Source organism: Triturus cristatus, chromosome 7 (assembly GCF_964204655.1).
Source record: "Triturus cristatus chromosome 7, aTriCri1.1, whole genome shotgun sequence".
Taxonomy (NCBI): Eukaryota; Metazoa; Chordata; class Amphibia; order Caudata; family Salamandridae; genus Triturus; species Triturus cristatus.
In genome coordinates, this window is record NC_140590.1 from 1195024475 (window position 1) to 1195045297 (window position 20823).

At 41.6% G+C, this 20823-nt stretch overlaps 1 protein-coding gene across 2 annotated transcripts in view; it reads right to left on the reverse strand.

Annotated features, from left to right (window-relative positions):
- Nucleotides 1-20823, reverse strand: part of PHGDH (phosphoglycerate dehydrogenase) — a 149664-nt gene that overhangs the window by 60824 nt on the left and 68017 nt on the right. For both annotated transcript variants that reach the window (XM_085618558.1, XM_085618557.1), the window contains exon 3: nt 18828-18893. In XM_085618558.1, coding sequence (XP_085474684.1) covers nt 18828-18893 — 66 coding nt within the window. The remainder of the gene's footprint in view (nt 1-18827; nt 18894-20823) is intronic.

Sequence of the window (20823 nt, forward strand, 5' to 3'; positions counted from 1 at the left end):
CTTTAACTCAACGATCCAGCCAGGTAAGGGGCCTCAGTGGACCAGGGAGTACAGTTCAGGGATCTAGGTTTGACATCAAGGTGACAGATGTGAACCCCAGCAGGTCCAGTCGGCCTTCCATCCTTCCAGTGTTGATAAACTAAGTACCATTGAGGTGGTTAGGAATAAACATCTGTAGTCAGTCAGTAGTGCACATTCTTCGCACAAGGTAACATTTGAAAGCCGTGAGACGAGCGTAGAGGCCCAAGGAAAACTTGCGCTCAGCAGGCAACACAAGGAAGGTCATAAACAGGGTGTCCTGGGAGATTCTGCCCTGGAGGAATTTTTGGAAAACAAAGGATAAAATGGTACATTTCCACCCAAATTGTCCCAAGGAAATTATTTTAAACAGCTACAGGTTTCAAGGCCATTCTAAAATGCACTCCGATATGTCTCGGGCTGAATGAACTACAGCCTCTCTTTTTATGGAAAAACATTACAGGGCATAAAGGAGCTTAACTCACGGAGGTAATTTTGCTTATTCCTTTTGATGACGAAATGAAAATGACTTAACCTTGAAAACATTGCCAAGTGCATGCCCGGATGTACTAAACAAAATGCTTGGGTATAAGAAGTCCCCATGACTGGGTCAATGGCGGAAGATATTCATGCCATGTGTGACGACACAGCCGGGCATTTGGAAAAGAGTAGCCCTCTGGCCAATGTTTAATGCTACAGTGTCGAACATCCAAACACCAGCAGGTGCAGCATTCGCACACTTGCTTTATTGATGTACAGATCATGCTCATCAGCAGTAACAGATCCAGGTTATGGGCACTGATGGGATACCCATAGTTGAGCCCCTTTATTTCAAACCGGATTATAGAAACATGGGCCAGAGTAGACTTTGGGTCTAGTCCTCTCAGACAAATAATGTTTTATTGCAACCTTGTGCACCTTAGGGCCCACTCAATTTAATCATGGAAGATTCGGAGAAGTCCTTCTTTGAGTAACGTCTCCATGTATGAAGACCAGGGAGATCCAAGTCCTGATGTACAATGAGGACTATTCCTTAGAAGACGCCTGTAGGCCTTTATCCTACATGAGCAGTGCCGGGGCAGACAGGGTGGCAGATAAGGCTCCGAACAAAAGGAATAAGAGTAACATTCTTGTCTTTATTTCCCCAAAACCTAAATTGTGGTGGAAAGTGGCCGGTTATGTGGTATGGATTGGATCTGCTGGTGTCCAACCTGCTGAATGCCAAACAACTTTGTGATGGCAAAAGGTTGATCTCTTTCATGACGTTTGGTACCTGTGCGGATGGTTTGTCCCTGTATGGCGCCGTACTGAAACTCCAGCTCGCCCATGCGGTCTCCTTTGGGAGGCTAGCCTTCACATAAATCCCCCCCTTAGCTGGTTTGTAGACTGAATTGTAGGGTGAACAATTCCAGCAGGGATCAAACGGAGGTGGGATGAGGCTCAATTTAGGCTGGACACTTAAGTACTGTGAGCTCAAGAGGTTCTGAAAGAGGAGTGAGAGTGGGGTGTGCGAAGAGTAGAGCAAAGCGTGCATCAAAATGGAGTTACACAGTGGGGTTCAGATAAACTAAGCGCGCACACTATGCAGGCTGAAGGCCTATCCGAAGGATGAAGGGTTGTGGACAAGACCCACAGATCAAGACTATGATTTCATTTTCAATGGTCACCGATAAGGTGTACCAAACATTAACTAGATCACCACCATGTGCTCTCTGTAAAGAGTGTATTCATGTATTTCACAGATTAGATTGTTTTAGTTATCTGTATTCCTTACGGCAGTCTCAGAATGAAGGGTACTGAACTTCACCCTCTCAGTCCAAGAGACAGTTGCACACACAAGGCAGTCTCTCAGGCCTAGCGCACCAAATGACGAAAGAGGTTCGAGGCGCTGTTACGTGCAATAAATCCAGAGCTGCAATCCAACATCTCATTTTAAAGTTGCGCCTAAGAGGACACCGAGATCGTGGAAAGTACTAAAAAAGCAGCAATATACAAACTGATTTTTCTCTTTGCACATCCACGATCAATATTTTAACCCAACTAAGGTGTCATTTTTTTTATAGCGAACTCAGAAGGGTGAAATGACCAAGGCAGTCCTCTAAATTTTTTGTGTCAACAAAATGGATACCACTGACCTATCAAAATTAACACCAGAGGAAGCCTCACCTTGTAGGGTGTGCTCCATACATAACTAATAGTAATACTGCTGCAGCAGAAGAACATACATATTCTGTCAAATAACGCAATATGTGGCTGATAGGGAGTTTAACCTTGCAAAGAGGCTCAACCCGCAGTAAACCTGCCCCATTTCAGGGACCTACTACAGAGCTAGCGTATCCTTGATTCATGTTAGGATTCACGTTAGGATTCACGCCACAACACATTGCATGAGCCAATGACCCCTTTGCCTGGGCCAGAAGGAGTTACCTTTTCAATGAAAGAGATCAAAAGTTCCCTTATAGTGGGCTTATCCAGACATCCAATGAGGGCTTCCCCAGAGACCCTTTACACCCACAATGTTTGGAAATTGAGGCTTCTTGGCATACACTGAAAAGTCAATGCTGTGCAAGAACTGAACTGGTGTGCATGCACACAGGGGCGGGGCCCCTGTGTGCATCCACAGGGCGCAGAGGGCCCTGTAGGGCCCCGTTTGTTTCCTCTCCGCCAGGTTTTTCGTGGAGGAGGTACCGCCATGAAAACCCTGGCGGAGAAGAAACTCCCAATATGCTTGGTGTGTCCGCAGCGGTCCCACCAAGCATATTGATGTCCTACACCGCCACAACACTGCCAGGGAATGGCGGCTCCCTGGCGGCTGCAGTGGTTCAGTCGCCCAATTCATAATAGGGCGGTGGGGATACCGCAGCTCCCCCGCGAGTCTGGCAGTCCATGGATCGCCAGACTTGTAATCGGGGCCATAATGTCTTCTGCAGTGGGTACCGCTTTATGTGCAAAGCAATAGCCCTTGGGCTCTCCTTGTCTGGGTAAACACCTTGAAGAAACCACTGCGGATACTGAAATTCTGAGGGTGCAAGCCCTTAGTTGGAGCCTACCTGGTGCCACACTTACAAAATGCCCTAGAAGCACAAGCACTCTCCCAAAGGTGGTAGGAGTTTAGTTTAGCCACCATGCTTCACCTCTACTTCTGGCCACCAAGCTACATCTTTGTTCCGACCATATTGGGGATTCTGTAGGGGATGACAATTGTGCAATGCCATATGCCATTTAGTTAGTCTTTCACCACCTCGAAATTTTCTGTTTCTAAGTCTACTGCTTGTTTGGAGTAGGGAGGTCTAGCAAAACAACCAAAGCAGGACTCTGCTGTGGATGAAAATTAACTTTTAAAAACAGGTGCAAGGTAAGTTAAAAGTATTGCATCCTAAGACATGGCTCAAAAAATGCACGAATGACTGACTGGGCGACATCTCTCTTTAGAGATGCACTACAGTTTCAGAACGGTCTCCAGATGTGGATTAATTTAGTTAAGGCGCTGGGATTAGAAGAGGAAGCTTTAAGACCTCTCCGGGATCCACAAATTGATTAAAGATGGATCTCTGATGAGGAAAAGTTCTCTATCCCACAACGACGATGGCAGAGAACTGTACGTTTCTCTCTCGGTCACCACAAACTTCAGACAAGTCTAAAAATACACACAAAAAAAAGTTGAAACTGCTACTACAGATTCCCCATGCGCGCATCTCCTCACCAGAAGATCCTGAGTTTAAAAAAAAAAAATACACCTTATCGAAACCAATCAACTGTTTGCCAAAAAGCGAATGCGGAGAAGAAACCAATAGTTTGTCCCCATTAAGGGCCTCAGTCCTGGTGGAGGATCGCCTGAATCTATACCACTTGTGCGCCTACAATCGATCATTACATGATGGACTGTGCACAATGTTTGAATCTTGTTTGGTTGCTCCAATTACACGGGGGTACCTCCTGCATGGGGACTCCGCGCTCTGCGAGTATATGGTATGCCTACGGGTGGACGCCGGGAGGTGGGCTTCTAAGGATTATCCTGCAAGGTTGCTGGGGGGGCAACGCTTTACCCCATATACTGCGGACTCATAAATGGGATGTATATGTGATGGGAGTTGTATATTGACATGCCCAGGCAAGGGATAGTTGTTGATTGTACTGCTTTTTGAGTGTTTAAATGCAAATAAAAATATTTACCAAAAAATGATGGACTGTGCACAAAATGCAGTAAATATAAACTCTCACACACCCCAGTCATTTTATATACATCCCAGTAAATATATATCATGGGTAGCTTATGTACACAAGACAATTATTTTACATAAACTATTAGCGGATATGATTCAAAGTATTCTTTCATTAAAGGTTATCCTGTGCACACAAGACATAATTTGAGAATAATCATTAGCTATGCACAATAGCCATTAATTGTAATTAGCCTTTATCCCAGGCATAAATGTAAATACTTACGTCTTTAGCAGCAACTTCATTAAGTAGCCAATGCAACAAGTGCAGTAATTGTTATTAATCCCCAATCTATGCATACAAGGGAATGTCTCCAAATTATTTATGATGCACAGAAGCCAGCATGTTACGTAAAGAGATAGTTAATCCACACTTCCTAGTCATTTTAAAATGAATCATTAGTCTGTGCACACATACTCGAAATGTATACGTGTAATCTTATACATGTGTCCCTGAAATGTTCAAATAGTTTATTACATTCAAAAGAAAAGAGATTGGGAGATCATATTTAAATGGTCTAACCTACATCCTCCCTAGTGAATCAGCACAGAGTTTGATAGACTAAAGATTCCATGGATACGTTTATTCACTGTGGTTAAGAAATCTTGAGTCCAAGATACCCTCTTTGAAGTGCCAAATAATGTACAAGTGTATGTATTCATGTCTAAAATTAAATGATAGACAAATTGAACTTTCCAATTGCTTGCCCATTCAGAATATTGTGAAACCATCTAAATCTCTGAATTGTTAAAATTACCACTGAAGGATGACCTCCCAGTGTCCTCGCCACTGCCCGACATGACAACAATCAGACCCTAACACCTATGAACATTCATCATAAGCTACATCCAAGACAAACTACTCTCTAGCCTTAAGGAACACCACATGATCTAGAGACATTTTATTCACAAAAGAAACTTGCCCCAAACCCAACTAATTTGACCTCCAAAGAAAAGTTACTCACAGTATGCTTAACACCATATCCCGCTCTAGTAGAAGTTAACTGGTTGATTCTACCTCACCCAGACTCCCACTCCAAACATTCTACTTCTCATAGAAAATCCATTCTCTCCTGCGTACTAAACCATTACTGGTGCACTCTACCTTTACAACTGGCTAATTCCTAAGGCTGGATCATCTGGGAGTTGCATTTTGGGATTACATTTGTATCCATAAATTTGAAGTCCTTGTTTTCGACTGCAGTTGGCTTAAGACCCCTATGCCTTGCATCGATTTACATGGCTCTCTGACAAAAGTACTACTCCAAAAATGCCCCCCGCCCCACCTCCTAAGGTCTTAGAATAACATACAGACCTCTCTGACCTATTACTGGCCTAGAAATCGCGGAAAATCCTCGACCAGGGAGGCACGGTGGCAATCATCCTGCTCGACCTGAGCTCCGCAATCGATACGGTCAATTATAACATCCTTTTTGACAGTCTCAGAACGGTGGGAATCTCAGGCTAAGTCCTCACTTGGATCAAATCTTTTCTAAAAGATAGATCCTATCAGGTGTTTGAGAGCAACTACACCTCAAGAAGGGTGCCTCTCACATGTGGAGTCCTACAGGGCTCCTATTTGAGCCCTACCCTATTCAATGTTTACCTAAGACCCCTTGCGTATGGGATCCATATTGTAAATATACGGATGACACACAGCTAGTGGTGACATTAAGCCACCCACAGAAGGCACCAGCTAACCTACAATCCTGCATGGGAACGGTGGCCCCTTGGATCGACCAGTCGTGTCTCAAGCTTAACGGAGAGAAGACGGAGCTAATGATTCTGGGCAACTACTCCATTACTACATCTGGATTGAGTTGGCCTAATTGTCTTGGCAAGTCACCAAACCCCAAAGAAAAAATTAAATGCCTGGATAGGTCACTTAAATTTGACCACCAAGCGGTACAACTTGCTGGCTCCTGTCATGGGATCATCAGACAGATGCGAAAAATTCTCCCTCTTCCTCCTGTAACTGCACAAAGAATCATGGTCCAGGCACTGGTGTTGTCCTGACTGGATTATGGAAATTCCCTCTATTTGGGCGCTCCAAAGGCCACCACAAGGAAACTACAGATTGTGCAGAATTGTGCAGCTAGGTTGCTACATACCACTCCCAAATGACATTCTACTAAGCCTGCACTGAAATCATTGCACTGGCTACCAATACAGGAACATATAATGTTTAAATCATTATGCATAGCACACAAAAACCTGTGGGGGACTGGCCCAAAAATCAATCTTTCCCTAATGGCCTGTCATCGCCCAGCAAGATGCCTGCGATCAGCCAACAGTACCTAAAATAAAAAGAGCACGATCCGGAGGCCGCATGTTCTCATATAATGCGGTAAGACTATGGAATACTCTTCCCCATCTATCTCCCGTGCAAGGACTCGCCACCTCTCGTTCCGAAAACAATTGAAAACATGGCTATTTCAGAACCTTCCTTAAAGATGCTCATCTGTTTGCTTGCTGTTAGCACTGGGATGCCTAAGGGTAGCCATGCGCTCTACCGAATGCTAATTAATAATAATAATTCCAGTGAAAAAGCCAATATGTCAGCAGGCCGAACTAACATATTATAAGCAGCATTCCTCAAACAGGTCTTACACCCCATTGCATCCTTCTCCAAATTATTTGCAATGCTCCCACTAAACACTAATGCATGGATCGCCTAACCAACTCTTTTATCCTTTTACTTTAACTACTGGTCAAGTAAAACAATCTAAATGTCCCTGATCAAAGTACTTCATTCACGGAAAACCAAAAACAAACAACCACTCACCAAATCTGTATGCAAAACAATCTTCAAACAGTCCTACTTCAAAACAACCACCAAAATGAAAAGTCAACTTGGGCCAGAAATTGCTAAGTGGCTGAAAGTCAAATGGTCTGTCCTCAATATTGAAATTGGTCTAATAAGAAGAGCAGAGAGATGCTAGCAAACCGGAAATAACGATCCATGCCATGCACCGTAACTTTTTTCGTGTGCCTCAGCATTAAATAAAGTTATACAAAAACTCACAAAAATATATTTCATTTGAGAGAAGCAGAACGCATTAACTTATTACAAATTTCCCAACAGAATAATAAATCCATAGTACATTCCACCGCAATCTGAAGGACATGGCGTCCTGCTTCCACGCCACTCTGTCCAGTTTAAAGCGCCTCCGTGTGGTTTGCCTTTAGACCTACAGTCCAAAACATCATCAACTCAAACAGACACCAAGTGCTCCACTTTCACACTCCCTTAAACAAAATAGCCTGAACAATGTTAATGTAGTGAAGTCAAACTGCTACTTTCCAGATCTGTGATCGTCACACTCCGAAGACTGACCGACGGTTATCAATTTCACTCTTACCTCTGGCAACCTCCATAAACATGAAATACGCGACCTTATTCAATAAAAAGATCTCTAATCAAGGTAAGTCTTCGAAATGGTCATTTCTTAAACCAGGTTTCCCTCATGAGTAAGATCAAAGAAAACGCACAGCTTGCTGAACAAGAGCGCATTGAAGCAACCAGTCCCCTTGGTTACAACCAATCGTTAGTCCACCTAGTGTACGAGAAGAGAGATGCAAATCATTAACCTGATTCACACAGTAAACACCATACAGACACAACTGATGTTCTTCTACACCAGGTAAGGTTCTTCCTCATCACTGGCAACAACACTTTGCAACCTACTAGAGCCATTGATGACCACCTGGAACTCCCCTGCTAAAACAGTTTTTCTTGGTTTTTTTCACAATGCCACTGAAATTGTCAGTTAGTGATTCTGCCACTAGGCCTACAAGTGCTCTGTACTATTCCCGCGTTTTGAGTTCATACCTGGAAAGTTCAGCTGGGCCGAACAACATTATCATGCACCAATTTCAAAAGGCATGCAAATATTCAAAATAGTTGCCTCTCTACCTTTTTTATTTGTAAGGCCTGTAAAGAGGGTTGTGTTGATCGTTCGCTTCACATATAATCCTGGCCTTAACTCTCAGGAGCAACCACGCTATAGCTAATTTTCCTCCTTCCTTTAGCGCCCATTCTATAGCTGCAAGCCAACGAAGCTTCTACCCTGAATCCAATGCTTGGATGGACTTTCTATAGGCAGTTTTTTGTCCCAGGCATCCCAGAGATTGCGTCCTGGTTGCTATGCTTGATGATCTGCCCTCATCTCTGAAGGTTAGTGGTATAGATGCTTGGATAGTTTTAGCTCTACCTGCAGCACAACTCACCGTTCACTGTGCAATTATGCCAGACTGCTTGTGTGGATTGGTGGAATGGTCTTCAAATCGCTTGCCTATTTTTAGGCTAAACATGCAAAAGGATATCTTGGCTCTTTGTTTTGGCAGCATGCTTTTTAAGCTGAGGAGTTCCTATGTTTTTGCTATTTCACTCATTAAAAACATTTGTGTTGAGCCGCCAGCCAGCCTCATTCAGTCCCCGGGCTTCCATTTTTTCATATATGCAGATGAAGCCCAGAAACCTCTGAAGCGAGGGCATAGGTCCTCCGTCACAATTTATAAGCAGTGTACGATGGAAGTTAGGTATGGGATGGATAGGAATTTCCTCAAACTTAACAATGGCATTTTTCTGGAAGGCTGAAGCGTAAGCGTCTGGACATCTAATGTTTGGCCTAGCGATCTAAATTACAGTCCTAGTCCTGCTAGGGTCCTAAATAATCTGGATTTTAAACTGATGCCAAACTTCAATAAACCTTCCAAGTTCCTGCAATGTTCGAAACCCGCTTCCTTCATTTGAAGTTGTACAAAATTACGGATCTCTGACAAAATTTCGAAGGTCAGAAATTCGACCTTCAGAAATATCGCAACACAAATATCGATGTCAAGAATATCGACATCCTATCTACAACATGGTAAGTACAAAACTATCGAAAATAAAATATAGATGTCATGTAGCGCTGGGGGTTCGCGCCGTACATACACGGGTGGGGGTACGGTGCGTACGTACACTGGTGTACATACACGGGTGGGGGTACGGTGCGTACGTACACTGGTGTACATACACGGGTGGGGGTACGGCGTGTACGTACACTGGTGTACATACACAGGTGGGGGTTCGGCGCGTACTTACGGGGGCTGGGGGGGGTATGGCGCGTACTTACGGGGTCTGGGGGGGGGTTCGGCGTGTACTTACGGGGGCTGGGGGGGGGGGGGGGGGGGGGGGGTTCGGCGCGTATGCGGGCACATGTCTCCATGGTTGCTATGGGAGTTCGGTCCATACGGTGCTTTTTCCATACGGTTGTAACATCGGACGCACGGGACGGATCGTACTTGCGCGCTCGGACTTCACTTTTCACATTTGTACGTAAAATTATCCGGGGATGTGTCGGACACTTTTTCCGACCAGAGGACGTGTGGGGAAATTTTCCCAATGCGATTCGTATGGACTTTTTCCCATACGAATCGTACTTGGCAGTTTGTATGCTACTTGTACGATTCGTACGGTAAAAAGACCGGATACGAGTCGTACGGGGAAATTTTTTCCAGGATCCGAATTGGCACCATAATATATAATATATATACTTACTTAATAATGTTTTAATAATTATTTTAATAAATTATAAATTATTTAAAAATGTTAACAATTGCAAAAACATTACACATAAAACAATAACAAATAAAAATTAAATAATTATGTATAACAAATTTAAAAAATTACATTTAATTTAAATATTGTTAAAATTAATTATATACTACATTAGCTAAAATAATTTTAAAAAAAATTAAATAGTAGAGACAATAAAACTACTACTCCAGCTCCAAAAAAAACAACAGAAAGGAAAATGTTGGATAGCGTAGGGGTAAAAATTACTATTCCAACTCCAGAGAGTGCAACAGTAAGGAAAGTGTTGGATAGCGTAGGGGTAAAAATTACTATTCCAACTCCAGAGAGTGCAACAGCAGGGAAAGTGTTGGATAGCGTAGGGGTAAAAATTACTATTCCAACTCCAGAGAGTGCAACAGTAGGGAAAGTGTTGGATAGCGTAGGGGTAAAAATTACAATTCCAACTCCAGAGAGTGCAACAGCAGGGAAAGTGTTGGATAGCGTAGGGGTAAAAATTACTATTCGAACTCCAGAGAGTGCAACAGTAGGGAAAGTGTTGGATAGCGTAGGGGTAAAAATTACTATTCGAACTCCAGAGAGTGCAACAGTAGGGAAAGTGTTGGATAGCGTAGGGGTAAAAATTACAATTCCAACTCCAGAGAGTGCAACAGCAGGGAAAGTGTTGGATAGCGTAGGGGTAAAAATTACTATTCGAACTCCAGAGAGTGCAACAGTAGGGAAAGTGTTGGATAGCGTAGGGGTAAAATTTACTATTCCAACTCCAGAGAGTGCAACAGTAGGGAAAGTGTTGGATAGCTTAGAAGTTAAAAATAACATACTTCTAAATAAAATAATTCTTTAAAATAAATAATAATTTCATTATTAAATAACTCAAAATTACTTACAAATACCAATAGATATTTATTAAAAACATAACTACCAATACATTATTAATAAATACCAATAAATAATAATTAATGAATATTAATTACCAATTAAAAAATATTGAACAATTACATTTTTATACCAAAAAATAAAACACTAATTACCAATTAAAAAATATTAAACAATTACATATTTTTATACACACAATATTAATTATACATTTACCAATTATTAATTACTTATTAGTATATTAATTAGAAATATCAATAATTATTTAAACATATTTAATTACCAATTGATTATTAATCAACAATAAATTATTTTTCATAACCAAATTATTATAATTTAAAATATTTACCAATTAATAATTAATCTCCAATTAATTATCAATACCAAACAACAAATCTAATAATTACTTAATTAGATTTCAATTACTTCCAACACTATTCCCCTATAAACACACAAAACACTCAAATAATAAAATACAGTTAACATAATTATCAATTAATCAAATAAAAAATAATTACCAATTAATACAAATTAATAACCAATACTTAATTAACAATAATATAATTATCAATACCAATAAATAAATAAAAATATTACTTAATTACAATTAAATTACTTCCCACCCTATTCCCCTATAAACCCACAACCCGCTACAGAATTTAAACGCAAAAATTATTTTAAATTATTTTATAATTCCTAATAATTTATAATTAATTTCATATAATTAAATTACTTCCCACCCTGTTCCCCTATAAACCCACAACCCGCTACAGAATTTAAACGCAAAAATTATTTTACATTTTATAATTCCTAATAATTTATAATTAATTTCATATAATTAAATTACTTCCCACCCTGTTCCCCTATAAACCCACAACCCACTACAGAATTTAAACGCTAAAATTAATTTATAATTCCCAAAAATTTATAATTAAATTCATATAATTAAATTACTTCCCACCCTATTCCCCTATAAACCCACAACCCGCTACAGTACTAAAACACAAAATTAACTTTAAAAAAACATTAACATATAAAAATTGTATACATATATTTTAAAACCAGTAGAACACTTAACAAAAAATAATTAACACATAGATATTAAATACATAATAAAACACATAGTAATATTATAAACAAAAAATAATTAACACATAGATATTAAATACATAATAAAACACATAGTAATATTATAAATATAGATATTAGTGACATGGATATTAGTAACATCGATATATTGCATATCGATATTACTAATTTTGATATTACTAACATCGATATAAAAAAAAAAAACGATATTACTTACCTTAGGGTCGACATTCTGTCCATAGATATTCTTGACATCGATATTCTGTCCCTTCGATATTCTAAACTCGATATTATTGTAGGTCGAAATTAAATTTTCGATATTTAGACTGCTCACCCAAAATTACACCATACCTCACTCTGGATGGCACATGATGGCGGGTTTGGCAATCATTGCAACGAGATTGGACTACTGCAGTGCGTTATTTCTCAATTTGGTACAAACCTAGGTCTTGCTAGCAGGTACTGCAGAATGCCAACCGTCAAGGTAGTGAGAGGATTAATGTAAATTTTGCTTTGAAACTCGGATTCATCAGAGGCTTTGGTGGCTTTCAACTGAGGCTTGGATCTCCTCCAACTACTTTGCATAAAAGATAAAGCCATCTAAGGTAAAGCACCCTTTTTTTTAAAAAATTGAAACGCATTATCCACAAACATTCTTATGCTTTTTGATCATGTAATAAGGGTCCCCTATTTGATCCGCCTCTAAAAAAAAAAAAGATTGGGCGGTAAGAGTTAAGTTCTGTCCCCTGGTCTTTGGAACACTCTTCCCCTTTTTTTTACTCCACCTTACTTCATGTATTCCTCCCATGTAGCATGAGTCAAAATATTGATTTTCTCCAGTTTATAATACCGAGTGTACTGGACAATCGCAGTAACAGGTTTAGCTTTCAGCTCACTTAACACTAAGAAAACCTTTGGGGCTACAAGCATTCTATAAAAGTTGAAATATGCAAAAGAAACATAATTGTATCCACCGAGCAAGAAAACAGAACTAAAGCGCCCAGGGAGGCTAGAGGGTGGACTCACGGAAGGTAACTTGGAGACTCCTTATGCTAGACTGCTCCTTGGAGAGATAGGTCTTAAGCTTTTTTTCCAAACTTCAGGAGCGGTGTGGTAACTTTTTTACTTTGCCTCTAGGCACTAAAATACTTTTTCCAACTACTGCACTTTTACTAGCGTGAAACACTCTTAAACACAAAACCTATACTACAAGGTGGTTCAAGCATTGTCAAGACTAGCTTATTGGACACTTTCGCAATAGGATTTCACAAACCCACTCATGGTCACCTAAAATGCTCTCAACTCCAGGTTCCAAGCAAGAGAAAAAAATATAACACTTCAGCCCGTCCTCTGGCACATACAGAGGCTGCCCATACAAGAAACATCCCTGTTTAGACTACTGTACCTCATTCATAAATGTCTACCCAGTCCTCCCCTTGAAACATAGTATGCACGTGGCTAGAGATAAAGGGCACCTCATTAAATCCTTGGGACTGGGGATTACAAGCAAATGTCTTGAAGAGCTAGACAAGCAGTAGTTCGATGGAGGGAAAATCATGTGATCTCTACAAGCAGTAGAGATCACAGGATTTTCCCCTCCATCTATGCAACTTAATGTATTCAATTACTCAGTTTTCTAGAAATGCAAAGGAGTTATAGTCTAAAATGGAAGTCACTAATATTAACCTACAAGATTAATTATAACATTGTCTAAGACTGATGTAGCTAACCTTTAATACATTAGCAGCTGAACCTAGCTAAGATTAGACTGGCGTGCATAAAACATGGTTGCTAGTAAAATAAAGTGGTAAGTAGTAGTAGTAAGTCGATGCTCTTCACCCTAGAAATGGTTGCCAAGAGGACTTCATAAAGACATTGTCCTCCAAGGTGATCGTGGATAAAAAAGTCTATTTGCGTTTAAAAAGTAGAAAGAAACAAACCTTTCAGTGAAAATAACATTGTGCCAAACCAGCAGAAAGTGGTAAGGTTAAACAAGCGTGGCCACTTCTAATGTACAGCAATGTGTGTGTATCAAAGACATAATTCGAGGTGAGAGGAGTGCAAAAAAAAAAAAGAAAAAAAAAAGAAAAAAAAAAAAAGGGAGGAGGAAGGCATTTCAAAATTATTAAATTCGGATAAGACCGAATGAGAACAGTAATGCGATCTAAAAAATAAAGCATAACATATATGACAAAGACTATATTTGAGGTGTTTTGCTATCATGCATTGAGGGAAGTCTCTTTCAGGAGTTCTGCATGAGGCTTGCTTCACTCCTTAGGGCGAAGCACATGGACATGCTTTGGACTGGTTATGTTTGTGGTCCAGGGTGAACGGAAGTTAATTGAATGTCTCGCTTACGGTAGTTACATGCAGCAGGGCACATCCTACACAACAACCTTTGTCAACATTGTCTTGAAATATTAATGATCAAACAGTGCAGGGTACACAATGACAGTGATGGTAGTGGTGCATTATATTCAATATAAAGATGACCGGACAATTTACGCATGTCGAAAATAACCAACAACTACGTCTAATATAGAGTACATAAAATGTAGATTAATGGCAAAAATCTAGTGAGCATGTAGTCCTCAAAATTAACAAAAATCAATGAAAATAATCGTAGGCATTTGCAGCAAGGCTCATCAGTAGCACGTTTACAGTTTGTTCAACAGAGGACTTTCTAGCGGCACAGAGTGCGCTTCATCAGCATTGCTTAAATCCGTGGAATAGCAGCTGAAAGATCATATGTTGGGTGCAGCGCTTCAATGCTTGTTCCACCGGATTAAACAATGTTCATAATGTTGTTTAATCAAGAGGGACATCACTTCTAAACATAGGAAGTACACTTCACTGCTGCGGGCTAGCACCATCTGCCATAACGTGGCTCAGTGCTACAGTATATCCCACAATTTAAACAAAAAAATAAAAAGGAAGGAGACCATATGTCAAGCTTTCTTAATGCCAGCGGAGACAGAAAAAAATCCTAGTCCCTATGTGTATAAAAGTTGTATAGACCATTCAGTTGTGTTGCATGAATGAGCAGAGTGATAAAGGATACATCCCCCCCCCCCCCTCCCAAGAAGTGCCCCCTAGGAGTGATGAGTGAGACTGATCTCATGGTCTGGGGTGCCAGACACAGCCGCCTTTTCTCTACTATGTACAACAGATAGCCCGGCGAGTCGTGCCCTCCATCTCAATCTAGGCCATTCTTTTGGGATCAGCCAATGCTGCACACTCCTTGGTTTCTCCGCAACAATCCTGGTAGCTGGATTCTGAACCATCTTCAAAGAACGCGAGGAACCACCAAAAAAAGACTCTTATAAGAGGCTAACCCAGCCCTCCAGCTCCATAGTTATGGCGGGATCGGCGTATGCCCCAAGACATTAACCTTGGCACAGGTCTGGATAGCACGCTGTATTGTAATGGATGAGTAAAGAGTCCTACTGCCAGATTTTCTGTGTCGGAGGGCACATAAGAAGCGGTTCTGGAGAGTTAGCACGTAGGAAATCCAATTGCTCTTCATAAATATATCCCAAAGAGCATTATAAAAAACAAAAATCTGCTGAAACAATCAAAACAGCTGTTTGCTGAAAAGGTAATCATCTTTACCACTACATAAAAGAGTGTAATTGCGCCAATTACAGTAGGGGTGGAAGGGTGCAAACACGTTGTGTTCTCTCCCTGCAGCCTCTCCAGAGAAGCAGGCGTAGTCTTGTGATGCCAAGCCATGGACACTGCACTAGAAGGCTGGTCATACTTTACATTCTCAAGGTATGTGGTAAATGTCCTCGATCCTGGCAGGAGCACGACTCTCGTGTATCCACAACGATGTCAATGGAGCAGCATACACAAACAAGCCAAGTTAAAACACTCAGGTTTTATTTCAAAGTAAATGATGTCCACCTGCCATACATAGACCCTTGTGTAGGTGTAAGCAGTGTGCCTTATGACCAGTGGCGGCTCCTCCGCTAAGGCGGAGAATCATTGCCCCACTGCTCTTTGAGCAGTACCAAAAAAGACAAATAAAATGATAACAACATGACGTTCTCATTTTCTTTTTCTGTGCAGGACTCGGAGCCAGGTCAGGGCAAGGCGGGGCGGGGCTGAGCTCGCCAAAGCAGAGTGAGGCGTGGTATGCACTCCCTAAGTGCTCATGACGGTTTGGCCGACCCTCTTGGGCCGGCCAAACCATCATGCACACTTAGCATGTTCTCCACCTGTCTGTGTTGCACAGCCCATTGGAGAACATGCCCAGGCTCAGGCAGTGCTCAGACCAATCACGACGCTGCAGCGTTTCGATTTGCTGGGAGAATCTGGGAGCCTAGGTGCTTCCGGTGTTGCCAGTGCCGAGCGAGGACGGAGGAGAGGCGTGCAGTGGCAGCAAAGGTAAGTTTATTTAATTTATTTTTTTACCCACCCACCCCACCACCCCCGTTACATGGCAGCAGCCACTGCTTATGACATCTAAGCAGACTTTTAATCAGCCCCACATTGAACAAAATTTTTGCATTAGTAAAATCAACTAGATAGCCTTATAAAGGCAGAAGAATCCAGTGTTGGGTATTACTGGTCACACAATGTCCTATCCTACATTTGGGTAGCAACTACTCGCAAACGCCTAATAATTATTACGGACACATTTAAGTTAAGCGCTGGGGTGCTCAACAACGATGTGACCCCCTAATCCACTATCCTCAGTTACCAGTAACAAAAAGTTGAAAAAAAGGTACTCAAAATTATTGAAGCCAATTCTTATCTTTATTTACGTTCGACACACCAGTCTTGTTGATATGCGTTTCGCCCTTTGCTAGGTGTGTCGGGGTTTTCCGTGTAGTAATTTATGGGTGGGCATAACTGGAGTCATTTGCTGTAGCGTAATTATGTAAAAATGACAGCAAAATTATGTGAGATTAGGCAGAATTATATGAGGAGCATAACTCTGCATTTAGCGCTACTTTCTTAGTGCAAAATGCACTCTCACGTCCAAAATGGACCAAGGATGCTTTTGGCACACAAAAAAATAGTACTACATGCATGAGAACAGCAGCGGCCACTCCCACTCTGTTCCTGTGCTCTGAGGGGAGGCATTTTTGCCTGAAATTACACAAAATTACATGAAAAGGGAATTTTCGGTAATTTAGCTTTACAAGAGTAACACAAAATTACTCTGATTATCCGGTGTGATTCAAATTTCACCCAGACCTACAATAATTCTGTTTAATCGCTAACACGCTGTGCCGCTTTGTTGGCAAGATAGGCATAGCAAACAGCATCAATAAAGACAGAATTTTGGCAACTCTCTCCCCATAACTTTTAGATACTGATAATTAAATATATTGGATGCAGGGACACATGAAATTTGCAAGGGCCTGCTCTTACCTGATAAGCATTTGTTCTGGCTACTATGGCCAGCCCAGAGAAGATGGCACTCAACACGACCGCAAACCTACGTTAAATGCATAAGGCACTGACCGTACACATAGAATCCGTTAGGGCTTTATCCACAAATAAATTCACGTTGAACTTAAAACCTACTGATTCACTTTAAAGTAACAACTGACACACTGGGACAACCCCTGCTGGCATACAACAGACATAATGGTAAAAAGTGCTGACACTTGGGGATAATGAATGCAGACACACATCATGGCACACAAGCACAATGGCATATGAACTCGGAACCACCTGTCTTTGCTGCAGCCATGTTCTCCACACTTCGGATATGTACACCTCTCCAACACAGCGCTGTACACCCATCTCAACGAATATGAATACATTCGCCACTCGAGTATTTAGCATGACTGCAGATGACACTTGTTCATTCGAAACCAGCAGCCAAACTCACACTTCTTAGACACGGCCTAGCGTAGAATACTGAAAGGTGTCATCACAAAACTCTTCAGACATCGGTCTGCGATGAAAACCTCTGGTTGGTATGGAAAGAGACCCCGGCCTGCCAACAGCACCATGAGGCCGTATGTAAAGGGTCAATATCAACAAAGAAGGAGCAGTTCCGAATTCGAAGTTACCGCATCCGAGGAAACTGAAATGTTATAAGAAAATTATATTCTTTTTAAAAGAACCCTCACCCACCAACCAAGTTGGTGGCATGCTTCATCAATGGGTTCCCACCTGGGACGCCGAGTGCATCCCAGGTGTGCTTCGACGCCTGAATTACAGCAAAGTGGGTTTTTGTTGGACAGTGCAAAAAAGTGAAAAAGTGACTAGAGTAATATTGCCTCTAGGATCTCCCTCCTTACTAGGATAACCTAAATATTTATTAATGGATGTCTGAGATCTCGTGCTTGGACCAGAATAGGTGACAGACACGGGCGGTTTTCCTTGACGAAGGTTTGACAAAAGGTACCGCCTCATGCTGGGATCCATGACGTGTCGCATAGTCGCGACCAATAAATTGTTGCATTTAGCAGAACTGTACGTTTACGGTTCACATTTCACTAATAAGTGCACCTTAGCGAGTGCACTTGTTTTCACCGGTCCTGAAGAAAGCCTAGCCATTGAGCTACACAGGCTGAAACATGTAGACCAATTCACAGATGTTTGAGATCAATTTAATCACACACAAAATCCCTTCTTATTTTGTTTTAAACTTTGCCCTACAACCCCATTAATAAATATCTAGGTTATCCTAGTAAGGAGGGAGATCCTAGAGGCAATTTTGCTCTAGTCACTTTTTCAATTTCTTGCACTGTCCAACAAAAATCCGCTCCACTGTAATTCAGGTGTCGTAGAACACCTGGGAGGCACTTGGCGTCTCATGTGGGAACCCAATGATGAAATATGCCACCAACTAGGTTGGTCCGTGAGGCTTCTTTTAAAAAGAATATAATTTTCTTGTAACACTTCAGTTTCCTCGGATGCAGTAAACTTGAATTCGGAACTGCTCCTTCTTTGTTGATATTGCTATTACACAGGGGACTAGGACTAGTTCCGTCATACCCTTCCTCTCTTTGTGTTATTTTCATATGTAAAGGTAAACATCAAAACACAAAAATAAATGAAAAAAGAGTGGCACAGACCTGGACAGACAGAGGATCATGGCACAAGTCAGCTCGGCCGCGCTGATGCTGTTCCCGGACGGAGTGCTGAGAAAAGAGACAAAGTACGGAGAATCTCAGAACACCAGGAGAAACAGAACTTGGTGCAATCTGATAGTGACAAGAGATTAGATTTTAGAGTGGACTACACACTCTAGCTTTCCCCTTCTCTCCCCCCTGTGAAGAAACACACTCTGCAGTGCCTGGATGTTTTAAGTCTGCAACAGTAAAGTAATGACTGGACGCTAACTTTCGAGGCTAGTGGTGTGCCTGCAGGTTCTTTTCCAGAGACTGGTGGTCAAGAGCAGGGTTCTACAAAGTCGGTCCTGGAGGACCAGATCCATCCCAGATTTTTAAGATAACTACATTCGTCTAAATGGGGATATGCTAAAATAAATCTGGCATGGATCTGGCCCTCCAGGACTGACTTTGGAGAACCCTGGTCAAGACAATCCAAAGGATTGATGCATGCACGACTGGATTGGCCTCCTGGGATATTTGTGAGGCAAAAACCAGTAGCCAAGGGCCTGTGCACTAGCAGCGCAAGCCGTCTGCTAATCACCTAGAACAGAACAATAATGTTGTAGGACACTCAGATCATCTGGTCTGACTCCATTGACCTACAGAAGTTTCTGCTCCAATTTTTATTCCTCTCCTTTGTAGGTCTCAGATGGCCAGATTTCAGCTCTCTTTAGACTTCACGTATTTACGGTTATCAGCATCTCCCAATGTAATTATACAACAATCCACTGTGATTAACTTACTTTCTCATCTCGATTATGTACTTCCCAAACAGTTGATCAGGATCTCCTATAGATTTCCCCTTTGTTTTGTGTTCTTTTTTCCATTTGTACAGTTCAAATTTCAATGTAGTTTCCATATTTAAAATTCAATACATGCATTAACTGGCACACAACAATAACTGCCAGTGTAAGGCATGAGCCGAGAGGCGGCTCATTGGAACAACTGGTATTTATTGGGGACTGGCCTTAGAAGCAGCTGATCACAGATACTTGCATACTTGTGATACCAAACGCTGGCAGCATACCAGGGCTGTAAGGGTGAAAGGCCCTTTGGGCACCTGGTGAGACCTCTTCTCCCATTCAAGTGCATCCGCTGCACATAACTGGATCTCCAATGCCACCACTACTCCCGTGACTGGTTGATGGAGGGCAAGGAAGAAAAGTCAGGCGGTTGGCAACGAAAGTAACCGACTAAGAGAAAGGCCCTTGTTTGTGGAACGTGAAATTGATGCAATTGCACTGCATGGCCATATAAGGATTGATGCTTCCTCATACCTGTATTACTTTACAGCCCTTCATTCCCTTCTTCTGGTTTAATAGTAGTGTAGTTTACTATATGTAGGACAAGTGTCACTCCACCCTTTTGCTGACTTTTAACCCAGTTCACAAGGCAAAGTTCAAGCGAAGGCTCTGACTTGTACACACACAATGACATCACTCCATTCTCTGTTCTCACCCTACCAATCGAGCTCATCTTCCATTTGTCCAGCAAAGAACCTACACTTTTAGAGACAGACCCATGAGATAGGGCACCCCTGTGTATGTAGGACTCGCATCCACTCAAAAGAACTCCTCACCCGAGTTAAACAGGAAAGACCACACCCAGCATATGGATGTTTTTGGTCTTTAACATGCTATATACACAGTACAAGAGAAAACGTGTGTGTGTGTGTGTGTGTGTGTGAGAGAGTTAGTTAGTTAGTTAGTTAGTTAGTTAGTTTTAAGGAATGTACTTTCTTCTCTTATTTAAGGATCTCAAGTGCAGTGGTACTGGTTTTGTGGTCACTTGATCCCCAGTGCAGGGGCTCCCAGTTGGTTTCATTAAGCGGATGTCACACATTTGATTCATGCATCGCCCATGCAGTACCACATAGTTCAGAACCATAAGCAGCCCTTTTGCAGGCAGCAGCGCCACAACCAGCACCACCACTAGCGGCATCATCATGAGTACCTGT